The sequence below is a fragment of the Propithecus coquereli genome, unplaced genomic scaffold (assembly GCF_000956105.1).
Source record: "Propithecus coquereli isolate 6110/MARCELLA unplaced genomic scaffold, Pcoq_1.0 Scaffold36, whole genome shotgun sequence".
Taxonomy (NCBI): Eukaryota; Metazoa; Chordata; class Mammalia; order Primates; family Indriidae; genus Propithecus; species Propithecus coquereli.
This window is the reverse complement of record NW_012149285.1, coordinates 2132143-2146164: the sequence shown is the minus strand read 5'-3', so window position 1 is coordinate 2146164 and position 14022 is coordinate 2132143. Positions and strand designations below refer to the sequence as shown.

The 14022-nt window shown below is 35.2% G+C and overlaps 1 protein-coding gene across 1 annotated transcript in view; it reads right to left on the bottom strand.

The window, feature by feature from the left end:
- Positions 1-14022, bottom strand: part of VEGFC (vascular endothelial growth factor C) — a 142462-nt gene that overhangs the window by 36000 nt on the left and 92440 nt on the right. Inside the window, exons 2-3 of the mRNA XM_012651637.1 lie at positions 13767-13980; positions 12056-12338 (exon numbers count right to left, since the gene is read on the bottom strand). Of these exons, the coding sequence (XP_012507091.1) occupies positions 12056-12338; positions 13767-13980 (497 nt within the window). The remainder of the gene's footprint in view (positions 1-12055; positions 12339-13766; positions 13981-14022) is intronic.

Here is a 14022-nt window from a genome sequence, read left to right as displayed (position 1 = left end):
CATTTAAAAGTCATGAACATTTCAGTTGTAATTGAAGTCTCGGACATTGACGTGATTACTTGGTGAGAACATTCTGAATGAAAAGATAAAATGTCTTCATTACAGACACGTGGGGACAGGAACATTTAAGGGTTGAGAAGAGGCAAATGAACTAACAAATATGTCTGGGAAGAAGTGTAACATGATGCCGGAGGGACCAAGAGGGGTGCTGCTAAGCCAAGGGATGCCAAGAAAGGAGGAGAGTTTCTAAAAGGTGCGTGTGGTCACAAGGCCAGCTGCCGTTGGGAAATGAAATATGGTCAGAATTGTGCGGAGACAACTGGTACCAGGAGTGGCTCAAGGGCTGTGGCAGGGCAAGGGCCATAGGAGAGAAGCAGCGGTGGGAATGGAGGGACAAGAAGAGGTGCCCCATGGGACTGGAGTTTTCTTCCAGGGCTCAGGTGGCTGGGGCTATCAGGAACATTTTTGCTAACAGAATGCTTATATATTACAGGATTTGGCATCATCTCAAGTGACACGAGGCAGGGCAGAGCCTAACAGTGAAGGTAAGGCACCATTTGAGAAAACTAGCAGCTAGTGCAGGAGAGCTGATGTTTTCCCACCACTCTCCCTTGGTTCCTGCTCCCAAAGATGGCTGCCATTCCCGATTCTACCCTGGCCCGTTTTCCAAAGTGGAGATGGACCACAGTGAGCAGTGTCAGTGACGACAGACAGAAATCACCCACTCCTGGGTGGGCATTGTCCACAATCAAGATGTGCTCATAGGTACCAGGTATGTATCAGGGATGGCGGCTTTGAGAATGTTCTAGAGAGATGGAGAACAGCCCCATGCACATGAAGAAAGCACCCTCCTGGAAAATTAAGCCTGGCATTGTGCTTTCGAAGGTTGGAAGAGACTTGTGCTGGCGAATACACCAACTGAACGGATAAAGAGACAGGTAAAGAGACACTAAAGCCAAACCCCTGTTCAGAGAATTGTTTTTCCTGTAAGTTGAAGATTTCTATGAGCATTAAAATGACAGTACAGTTGGGAGAAAAATTTACTTGTAGTTTAATTAGTTATACAAAGGAAAATAAAATTTTAATTACTGATGTCTCACTTCTCTTATTTGTGTCTAAGTAGCCATTGGCAGGCTGAATTCAGTTAATTTGATGATAAGGAATAAATAGGCTGAAAAATTAAAGTAAAAAAAACCTTTTCGTCTTGTGAAATATATCCTCCACCTCCAAATTTAGACCTGAGTTTTAAGGCAGTTTCATTAATTTTCTACTTGACACTATCAGTATGGAAAAATTTTAAGGGTCCAGAGAACGATGGCTTTGACCAACATTAAAAGTAGAAAGATTCTTGATAATTCAGTTTTATTTATCTATAAACTGCAGAAAAATTAGGAACATCTGAGAGTGCACCATTCGTATGTGTATTAAGACATGATTGCACCCGTGCTAGCTCTTGTCATATACTGCTTTCAATTTCTTTCTGCACTAGTCTTATGTGTGTATATTGACTTATTTTTTCCCATTTAAAACGATTAAATAAAGTATCTACCGCCTTTTTAATAAATACAATAAGTTCTATTTTCTTGTTTACAGACCAATTTGTGAATTTTGTACAGGTATATTTAATCTCCATATTATTAACAATGTCCATAGGCCTTTTTTTCCTACCGAGATAGCTTAGAAAATGTGATTAGAAAATGTAAACTTTTTCGAACTGAAAAATATATTAATAATTAGAAGTGCATAATAAACTCACATGTCCCCCTCCCAAAATAAATACATATAGTATTTATCAAATAACTGGTAACTTCCCTACTTTACTAGAGATAGAAGAATAACCAAGACCTTAGTCTTAAGAAACAGCCAGACATTAATTAGAGCCCTGGATCTGGAATTTACCACTTCTGTGACTTGGAAAAATTATCTGACTTCCCTAAGCCTCCATTTCATTATCTATAATATAGGAATAATAATGGTGATTTCATAGTAATGATGCTTCCTCTTCTTTCTCCTTCTTCTCTTCCTTGTCCTTTTTATCATCATCATCACTGGCCAAGACTGAGTTGAATCTTTGTTAAAGGAATTCCAAAATCTTAAATGTCTGTTTCAAATCTTTCCTTGTTTAGTTTTCGGTAACTACTTTTGAGTACCTACATGATGCCAAGCTCCTTCCTCGAATCTCAGGGTAACAGTTACCCATAATGACTCTTGCCCCTGTGCAACTGACAGTTAAGAAAACTCACAATGATAGTGAAGGAGAAAAAAACATATTCATATATATTTTTGATATTATGTTAGAATTTTTAAAATACCAAATAGTATACCATAAATGCTGTTCGTGAGCAAGAACCTACAGTTTAACTCCGTTGTGAAATCTGTCTTGCCATTAAATAAAGATCTGAATTGACATAGTAACTATAATTTTCTATCAAATGAGTTAAGATCTATCCAAACATATCAGTATTTGGAACAATCAGTAGGTTATTTAATATTCTAATAAAGTATTAATCATTATACTATTTTCAGATTATCCTGTGCTTTAATATGTGCACAATAGTATTTTCTATTCTAGATTTAAGTTCATAGAGTGCAAAATTTATGTATTTGCTCAACATTAGCTAATAATTCCATGTATATATATTTATTTAGTAAATAATAACTGATGATATATTTAATTGATAATACAATCAATTGTAATTTGCTATTTTGAAAATGACAATTTTCCTAAAATAGTTTTATGCAAAAAAGTGAATTGTTCATAAATAATAGATAATATTAACTTGTGTCTAATTTAGGTTCCAAGTTGTAATAATAAAATTCATTATAGAGAGTGATGTTATATAATTTTACATGGGCATATACTATCAGTTGCTGTTTTTTGAGAAGATCGAAAGGACTTATTAAAAAAAGGCATTTAAACAAGGCTGGAAATTGGAAAAAAAAAACTACGTATTCTGTAAAACTGTAAAAAACAAGAGGAAATGGCAAATATTTCCAACTGAGAGGTTCCCAGGTGTTGTCTACTGGCATTCTTTAATAAGAATATTTAATAGTCAATTCTCACTAACAAGAATGGACGTCACATAAAGCCATATTTTGAAACAATAGGTTGTTTACATAGGCGTAGCAACAGTTGTAAAGCAACAATACCTATTTCTACTTATCTTGCAGGCTATTCAAGAAAAAGGTGTAGAATTTCCTTACCGACAAGTCCTGTGTTACAATTTAGTACTAGATTCTAAAGAAATGTTTGTGTGGACACAAATATGACACAAAAAATGCCTTCCTTTAAAACATCTTTATACCTAAAATATAACCAGTTTCTTTTCAGATCATGCTATCTCACTACCATATTCAATTTAAATTTAAATATTCTAAACTTGAGTCCATTAATTAAACATGGAAACAATATGCAGCATTGGAGAATATGATTAATAATTATAAGATCATATTGAAAAACTATACGTTTAAAGAAATAATCCGTAAAATGGGAAAAGGTGAAAATTGAGACCTCACTGTTAGCCTTTCAACTTAGTATTCCCACCACATGGTCGGCTATCAAAGGCCTATGGTACTTAAATTGGGTCTAGGAAGAATAGGAAACAGCAGATAGCCTAACAGATTCACATCTGGTACTGAATTAGTTTTAACATATCGTTATGCATAAAATGTAAACACAGTACATTACAAATTAAAACGAAAATCCCAATTCAGGAGTCTTAGAAATACTGAACAAAATTTGTGATATCATCAGTAGCCTGAGTTGCAAAAAAGTATTTTCCACAGATGCATTAATTATGTTCTTAAGGCAAATGTTATTCTTAAAGAAACTTCTGATAACTTGTATTGGTGTAGAGTTCTTTTTCCACATCAGGATAAAACCTGATTTCCAACTACTGTGCTTGCCAAATATTAATTTGCTAAAGATACAATGCAAATTACATTCCACTTGCTGAATACATATGAATGTAATAAATTAATCTTCCAGGCTACAGCAGCATTCTGTTTAATTAATGGGAGAAATATCTCTGACTGCAGTCCAAAATCATACCTCTAAGTTTCATGATATAGCTGCGTATTTTACTTAGGTTTAAATATTTTTTGTTGTAAAATTTTATGAAACATTCAATTTAAATCAAATGTAATCCAGAATGCCTTTGCTAATATATATGCTCATATTATTTCTTTATAAAATAATAAAAAAGAAATAGCTATTTCTTTTAAAGATGGCAATATAGAATTTTAAATAATACTGTTTCTGTATATGAGAATTAGCTCATGGAGACCTCGCTCCCACACTGAACTGGCTTCTTTAGTGTAGTACTAACGAACACAGCAAAGAACCTGTACTTTCTTGAGTTCTAATCCCAGGGTTTGCAAGGAGGTCCCAAGGATTGAGGAGTTTTTCTTTATTCGCTCCTATCTTCAGTAAAATATATGAAGTAAATACTAATATTTAAACAACTTTCTAATCCAAATGTGTGCCTCGAAAGCAGAAGATGACTTTGTTCTGCTTCGACTTTCATCACCAAATAAATTACCTTCTACAAAATTCACTTTCTCCTTTTTGGTTCTATCTCTAAATATACAACTTCTCATAAGAAAGTATACTTAAAGCAGATGTTTATGACGAAGGTCAAAAAGACATTCAATCTACTCAACTTTTCAAAGCCACTTAGATATTAGTTGTGGAGGACTTTGAAGCCATTGTTATTGATTAGTCCACTTTGGAATGCTTAGTGCATGTGGTTTTACTTCTCAACTGATGGCTGCCTTCCTCATACATTCTGATAACACGCCCTTCACTGAGCCCCATAAAAAACATTTCTATGAAGTATCTATAAACATTTGAGTTTACTGTTACTTAAGGTACATTGTCCATATAATTCATATGAATTCAACTGATGACTTTGCTAAAAACTATCTGGAACTCTTTTAACAAAACAAAAACTCCAGAATATATAGCAATAAGAAACTTCCTTTTATGTTTGAAAGAAATCATCACACACTCCCACTTATACTATATTGATAATATAATAAATTGAATAAACTCAGGAAAAGGTGTTCCTTAAGTACAAGCTGTCACAAATTGCAATGTTAGTAAAAATACAGTAAACACAACAGAAGGAACAGTGTCCTGCTGCCTTCAAGAGTTTTATGCCTTGCCCTCCCTTGGTTTGCAAGCTTCCTTTATAGGCATTTCCATAAGCCTTTGTGCTTCTGCTTCCCACTTAAACTATTTTTAATCACATGGTTAATGTTGTAAACTCCATTAGGGTAGGATCTGTACATCATTGTATACCTACTACAACAAAGCATTACATGAAGCAGTACATATTAGGTGCAAAATATGCACTTGTTTAATTGGATTTAAATTTAAATTATCCCTTTTGCTGTAAACAGAAATATGAGTGGATTCTTTGGGTAGGAGAAGGGCATGATATTACAAAATCAAAGGAAGAAACGGAGGGGACAGTCAGTGATGCATGCTGGCTTTCCTTTGGCACTGGCTTTTGCTCTCCACTTCTGATACACGGATTCTCTAAGTATTAACAACATACCAGGGCTTCAGATGACATTTATCTATATGGTGCTTCCTCTCAAATCTATATCTAAAGACCAATCACTTCTCTAGAATTCTTTGCCCTATCTTCTTCTGGTATCTCCACTTAAATACCATTCAGACTCCTTATAATGTATTCCAAACTCTACCTTTGATCCTAAATTTGTTTCCTGTTATTCAAGTATTCATTCTATCCAGTTCAGTTTCAGTACTTTACCATGTGCCAACTGCTGTGCTATGCCCCATGTAATAAGCAAACACAGTCTTTGTGTCCATGGAGGTTAGAGCCTACGGAATAAAACAATCTGACAGATAAGATAATGATGCTAAAACATGGACAGCAAAGGATGTCATGAGAGCAAACAACAGGATGCCATGGAAGTGACATTTATGTCTAGGCCGAAGGATGAGGAGAAATGAACTTGATAAATGGAGATCTGGGGATTGTGTGTACGGAGATGACCGCACTGTAATGCCGGACGTGACAGACACTGACGTAACCTAAGAAGTGCAAGACTTTGGGTATTGGTGGAAAGTAGTTTTTGCGGAGAAGAGCAGTGACAATTGAGGCTGGAGATTTATGTAGCACCCAGATCATGGAGGGCCCAGGAAATCATGTTAGGGGATTTTGTCTCCAAGTAGGGTGCCATTCAAAACATTTAACGACCTGGAACATTTGCACCAATCAATCCAAACAGATGCTGGCCTGAGAAAGCCAATTAGAAAAGAGTAGCTTATCAATATACTAGTTGAATGCTGGCTCAGTCCCAACAAGGCAATGCTATTAAAGAGTTTTTACCAGTATCCTATTTAGCATTTATAAAAAAAAAAAATCACTGCTAAAATGTAGCAAACAGATTGGAAGAAAGTAAGAATGGAGGTAGGAGACCTGTTATTAGGCTGGTCTGGGTGTAATGGTCTAGTGAAGGAAAAATGTGGCCCAGATCAGATTGGGATCAGCAGAATGAAGAAACTTGATGAGTTCTAGAGACTTTTGGGTAATAGATTTAACAGCAATTATTGGTTGGGCTTTTAGTGAAAGGAAGAATAACTTGGCATGACCAAGTTGTTGAATGTCAGTGTCATTTCCTAAGACAGAGACTACTGCAGAGAGAACAGGATTCATCTACTTGCTTGTTTATTTGGGTGGGGATGGGGGACAGGTAATAACCTCAGTATGAGACAGACTGACCTTGACCTGTCTGAGGGACAGCCAGGTCACTAGGTTGAGTAAGTGGGTAGTATGGAAACCAGGAGATGGAGATTTAGGAGTCGCCGCATGGGGAACAGAGAAGTAGATGAGGAACCATAAGGAGGATGTGCAGAGTCAGAAGAGAGAGCGTCTTAGGACAGAATTTTCAGGAGTCAAACTCCACATTTTCAATTAACTACAATTTTTGAATTCCCTAAATCTGCAAATCTTTAAAAAAATTGAAATGACAAGATAAAAACTAATGATATATAAATTTTAAAACCTTACTGCTTTACAGATCAGAATTAGTAAGTATTGTGATTACTGGAAGTACCAAGCCTATCAAAAAGGATCCAAACAAAAGTGAAAATACACATAAAACAATGACAAAAGACCAGACGGACTTTAGGTCTGTAAATGCCGAGTTTTCATATAAGCAGATGATTGGGATGAAGCTGATGAAACTAATATCAACATCATTCTATTATGAGGGTAATCCTAAATTCTGCAAAGCCTGGAGGTGAAACAGATGAAATACAGTGAGAAATGACTCCATATGATCTAAAACAGACTTAATTTTCTTATTAAAAAAGTATCATATTTTATGTCTAAGTACTGAGGATAGAAGGCCAACTTATTTCACCTACACGCAACTTAAATTTAGCACTAAATGCTCTTCTTAGCCCTGAAGCCTTACAATTTGTAAAGCCTAAAGCCCTCTAAAGCCTCCCTCTTGACAGATGGTTTGTATGCTGCTGTGCATACAGACCTAGCCTTGAATAAATACTTCCACTTTGATACCAATTAGCTAACTATGACATCTATTTAGACCAATGCAGGAAATAACACTAATGGTTAACTGAAGACTAAATTTATGTATTTTGCTTCCTAGCAATGTACTGACTTTCTGTTTTCCAAGCTCAGATTTTACCTAAGGTATTCCCATTCTCTATTCAGTCCATACTTAAAGTACACATTTATTTGGTAAACCAATAGTAAGAAGAATAGAATGTTGGCTTTTGCTCATATTAACTAATGAATGGGAGAATAAAGAAAAATTTTCTCCCTTATTTGTAAAAGAAACAGATGTTTTTAAAATATCAAGCTAAATTTATAGCATAAACTTTTGTCTGGCAAAAGGATCCATTATTTAAAAATTACACAGGTGAATTAATCAACTATTTTATTATTATTAATCTTCAAGGCAGCAGTTTTAAAACTAGGCTCAACAGATAAAGGCTAGAGGGTCAGGGTACCAACTTCCTGAAACTCAGGGAAAATGCTGTGGATGTGTCTATATTTCCATTTGTTCTGGTGAGAGGGTCCACAGTTTTTATGTGGTTCTAAAAGGGATTTGTACGATAATTCTGTGATAGGTCCTAGGAAAATTAGTGAATGGAACAGACCTGTTTTTGCCTTTATGGAGGAAACGCACATTAATCAAGTAATAATGACTATATGATTATAAACTGCGTGCTCATAAGCTGTAGTAAGTACTATGGGGAGGAAGTGTGGGGACAGTATAAAGCATTTAAAAGAAATACTGGATCTAATCTAAGGACGTCAGAAAATCCCACCTGAGGACTTCCTTGAGCCACTTGACACCCGAGTTGAGGTCTGAAGAAATGGCACTTCAGGAAACAGGAATCTAGAAGACCAGGTTAACTTACATGTGCGTGCAAAGGCCCCGGGGCGGAGAGAATAGAGTGGTTCACAGGAAGTGAAGGAAGCCAAAAACACTGGAGGCACAAGGTCAAGGCATTCTCATGTTCGATGATGCTCAGAAGTAGGTATAGGGCAGATCTTAGAGGCTGTGATAAAGATTTTGGTCTTACAAATATTGTATGTTCTCACTCATATATGGGAGCTAAAAAGGTAGATCTCTTGCAGGTAGAGATAAGAATGATGGTTATCAGAGGCCGGAAGGGAAGGGGAGAGGGGATGAAGAGAAGCTGGTTAAGGGGTATAACTCTACAGTTAGACAGAAGGAATAAGTTCTAGTATTTGATATCACAGTAGGGAAATTATCGTTCACAACAGTTTATTGTATATTTCAAAACAGCTGGAGGAGAAAAATTGTAATATTCCCAACATAAAGAAAAAGTAAACGTTGGAGGTAATGGATATCCCAGTTACCCTGATTTGATCATTACAGATTGTGTATAGTTACCAAAATATCACGTGTCCCCAATATATACACAACTGTAATGTGTCGACAAAAAGAATTTTTTAAAAAACATTTTAGTGTTTTTCTAAAAGCAATGGGAAATCATTGAAAGGCCGTTATGCTGGAGACTGACAACATCAGATATGTGTTTTTTAAAATATCATGCTTGGAGGCAGTTTAGAGAATAGATTAAGGAAGAGGGAAGCTGGGAGAGCAGAGAGGATGTTATTTCATTAGTTGGGAAAAGCATCAAAGGTGCCTCGACTACTTGGTAGTGGTGGATATGGAGATTCAAGATAGCTGGGGAGGAACGAGAGAGAAACCAAACGCTGCAAGTTGGTGGGCGTGCATAGTCACACAGAGTGACTTAATGGACACTGGAGACGCAGAAGGGAGAGGGAGGGAGGCGGGCACAGGATGAAAAAGTACCTATTAGGTACAACGTACACTACTGAGGTGACAGGTGCATTAAAAACCTAGACTTCTCCACTATGCAGTTCATCCATATAACAGAAAAACACTTGCACCCCCCAAATCTATTATTTTGAAGCATGAGTTTGGTATTGTAGAGAAAAAGAGCTTCTTTGAGGAACTATTATACAAAACATTGGGGCATCAGTACCTAAAGGAGATATATTTTGGAATATTTTACTTTTTGAAAGATCCCAACAAGAAAATGTCTTAAAAATAGGCTCACTTAAAAACATTTTCTCTATATTCGCATGATAAGACATAATAGAAGAATTTGCAGAAGAAATTAGGAATGAAAAGTGGCTTTAAAAAATACTATCAATTAGCAACTGATATTCACCAAGGGGAAAAAAAAGGGAATTTCAAGAAATGAACAAACAAGAAAAGCCCAACACTACAATACTTATTATTCAACTCTACATATTTACAATATGAGCACTTTGAAAATAAAATTTAATCTAACAACTAAATTCAATAAGGCCTTTTTGAAATGATAGTGAACTCTTACTAGATACAGTTTGTCCTATTTAATGAAACAATTCTTCAAAATTCTCTTTCAGTCTCTTGCATCTCATTCCATTTTTAAAAGAAACATAGACCTTTAGACTTTGAAAAATGCAATTGGTATATTTCAACCTTTTGAAGAGCAACCAAATTGATATTTGATTTAAATCAAACACCATAATAATAAACAATATAATCTAGAACACATTATATTCCTTAATTGGATTATTTTAAAGTAGACACTGTTAAAGATTCCAAAAACAGTATATTTTAATTTCTAAATCACCCACATTTATTTTCTCTAACTTAAAAAAAAAAAGATATTTTTTCAAGGGACTCAGCAGGCAAAAATTCTTTTCGAGGGGTTTGGCTTGAATATAAAAGCAATATTTTTTAATACTAGTATCTTTTTTAAATGAATGTTACCTTTTGGAAAATATCTGACTGGCATAAATATTTCTATTTGTTTTTAAAAAGTTTTCAGTTCTAACACTCATGAGAGGCTTTTAAAGAATTCTGTTTTACTTCAGGGTTACAATAAGATAAATACAAAATACCCAGCAAAATCTCCTAAATTAGTATTATTTTATTCAGAATACTATATAAAATTATAACTTCTTAGTTGTTCAGTACAGATTCACGGGGGAAAAATGAACTAAGGATAAGTTTTGGCATGCCCTAGCACAACAATGACATGTCAGTCCATTAAAATACTAGAATTTTGTCATGCACTGAAATGTTATCACATTCCCACAACCATACATGGTACTGATAAAGTTTCCAAATGCCTGAATATATGCCTGCTTCCCTTGCTAACATGTTTATAATGAACCCTTCATTATTTTGCTGTACTTTTAGGAAACAATCAGAAGATAAACTACTTATGGCTGGGCTTAACTAAATATGATACTAATAGGAATAACATAAGGCCCCAAAGCATCCCCTTTTAATTTTTTTTCACTCTTTAGAGTTGAGGCAGAAGCAAGCTGAACAGAAAATTCAGCTTTATAACTTATTTTGTTTCCTCTTACAAATCTTAGTATCTGAAACGGCTTGTTCCTTCATCAAGTGTGTAAACAAGATAAAGAAATACAAGTTTTTAAAAAAGGCAATTAATTTGGATTGTATAATAGGACAATGTCTCCAAATTCAGAGGCCAAATGATCATTACAGTACAAATTTTAGAAGTTTTCAACTAGATGGGAAAATGTAGTTCAGGGAATTAAGGCAGTAACCTTTCATTTCCATTCATATTACATTAAAATAAGAGTACATTTTATTAGTGGGAACCATGTAGACCAGCTAAAGTTTGTATAAAATTAAAATGTTAATTTGCTGTCATATCACACTGTACTAATCAAAGCTAACATGACATTTTTCAAATGATTTCGTTTTTCATTCTCAAAGTCAAAGGACAGTTCTGAATGTAGCCAGATTACCTATGCTAGTCCAACACTCAAAATTGCTTGGAAAAACCTTTAGGGCAACCACAGTCTTTTTCTTTCAGGGTGAAGTTTGCATCAGCCCAGCCCATAGCACTGGACTTCTCTAAACATTTCTGGGCAGAGGTCAGGGGCACACACAATTTCAAACAACACTCCCATGGTTATCAACAGCACATAAGCAAGTCCTAAGCTGGCCTCTTCTTCCATGTCAGACCCACAAAGCAGGTCTGCTCTGAAAATCTCTGATCCAAACCAGACTTTCAGAGAAGTTGTTTGGTTATTTATTAGAAGCTTAAGATCTAATGTGATGAACTTTACAGGTTATTCAAAATTTAGTGTCTAATTTTGTTCAAAGTGATGGCTTATTTCAATACTACGCAGCTGTTTCACAGAAGCCGTATATGTAATTATATAATATATTTTGAATATGTAATTTTTGAAATATCTCTATCATTGGAAAACTTAACCATTAAAAAGTATTTTATTGCTAAATGAAAATGCAGATTCCTAAAGATCAAAACACACACATGTATACATGTACACATATGTATGTATATTTATTATTTTCTTCCCTAGGCTTTGATTTTCCACTGTATGCACAGAGTTCACAAAGCATCAGTTATTTTCTTTGTGATACTGTGTCACCAAAGAAACAAAAATATTGAAACACTGCATTCCCCCAAGAAAATATAAGAAACTCTGACTTAAGTTACTTTGAGGCACCCAGAATTTTGAACACATCATTCCCAGCTAAAGGTTCTGATGGGGAGGGCCCTCGGGTGTAGCTGGAATCTGAAATACCTACCGTCTTGCTGAGGTAGCTTGTGCTGGTGTTCATGCACTGTAGCCCCTCGCTGTTGCAGCAGCCCCCACATCTGTAGACGGACACACATGGAGGTTTAAAGAAGGTGTTTGTTGCTGCTCCAAACTCCTTCCCCACATCTATACACACCTCCCGTGGCATGCATTGAGTCTTTCTCCACTCATTATCAATACCTGTCGAGTCATAGGAAGTCCGTAAGTTATACAGAAACCACCAAGGGGAAAAGAAGCCCACAGCAGCTGCAAGTCACTCACATTTGATTTCAGATTTTAAGGTTTAAGCAAAACACATAACTAAGGAAACAGCGGACAGAATCCTAAATTGCCCTGTGAATGGGAATATGATATAATATTTAACAGAGCAGCTAAGGATGTTTTCCAAAAAACTTCATTTCGACAGCCATGTAACAAGTGAAATTAGGATCATGCTTTCTTAAAATTACACCAATACCCCACAGCACTTATGTTTGGTTTTCCGTACTCAAGAAAATGGGAATTTAATATATGGATGTTTACAAGATGTGCAGAGATAGAGTCATGCTCATTAGCTATGTATGTACTATTTTTGTATTCTCAAAGCACATGTAAACATGATTTTATTTCTCTTTTTAAACTGGGATGTATATGAGAAGATGGCTATGGTTTCAGACACAAGTCAAAAATCATTTTTAGGCAGGCTATTTGGAACTTTGGGTAATGTCATGGCAGTAGTTAAGTGAAAGACAAGACTATTCTGCCAACTGGGACTTCTATCCTGAACCAACTTTCTTCAGGAAGTCAAATTTCCCTATCCCTTTCAGCTCTCTCTTGGAATTCTGTTTCCAATTAGTGGCTTACCTATAACATTGTTGACTCTTTAAATACTGCATTACAAATGATGAATTTCCTAAGCGTTCTAGTTAATTTTTCCTATATTTCCCCTAAAAATAAAATTTTTGGAGAAGAAAGATAAAAACTATTGGTTATTCAACCATTAGGCCATTTTTTGTTTGCTTTTGTTCTCAAATACTACTTTGCAGTATCAAACCTTTATAGCTACCAACTGAAGGGAGTTACTTTTTAAAATTATCTCATCAATTTATACTATGACATTTTATGCAACATCATAATTTTTTGTGAAGACTAGACATCAGCTTTACAAAAGACAAGCTCTGATCTAGTCATCTATGAAGCTGCAAGGTAACAAATGCTACTTGAAAAGGTGATTTGGGTATGTTGAGAGAAATGGAGCACTTCTAAGTCTAAATCAGAAAGTAAATTTATGTATAGTTGTTTTGTAAGATTCCGGATTTTTTAATTGTTTAACTTCTTCCGTTTTTTAAATTTTTTCCTTTTTTTTAAATTTTTCCATTGGGTTTTCTTTTCGTTTAAAAAATTAATTTTTTTTTGTTTTGCTGGACTTATCTTTGTATTTCCTGAAATCAGCTTAACAAAGTGAAATCATAAAATGTATTTTGAAGTAATGTTTTATTTTTTATTTTCTTTACTTTTGGCCCTAAAAGTATGTTCGGTGGTACAAATGCTGAAATTGAAGAAACAGTCTGGTGACTTTCACCGGCTTGATATAGGAGGCTTATTACACATTTTCTTTCCCATACTCACTTTTCAAGATCTCTGCGTTATAATGTGCCGCAGCAAATTTTATCGTCTCTTCCGTCCTTGAGTTGGGGTTGGACTGTTCTTTATTATGTTGCCAGCCTCCTTTCCTTAACTGACACTTGTACATTTTCCAATATTCTGGGTAGAGGACAGTCATGAGTTCATCTACACTGGACACAGACCGCAATTGTTCCTCCAGATCTTTGCTTGCATAAGCCTGTCAAAGAAAAATGTAAGATCAATTACTCACCAGGTAAAC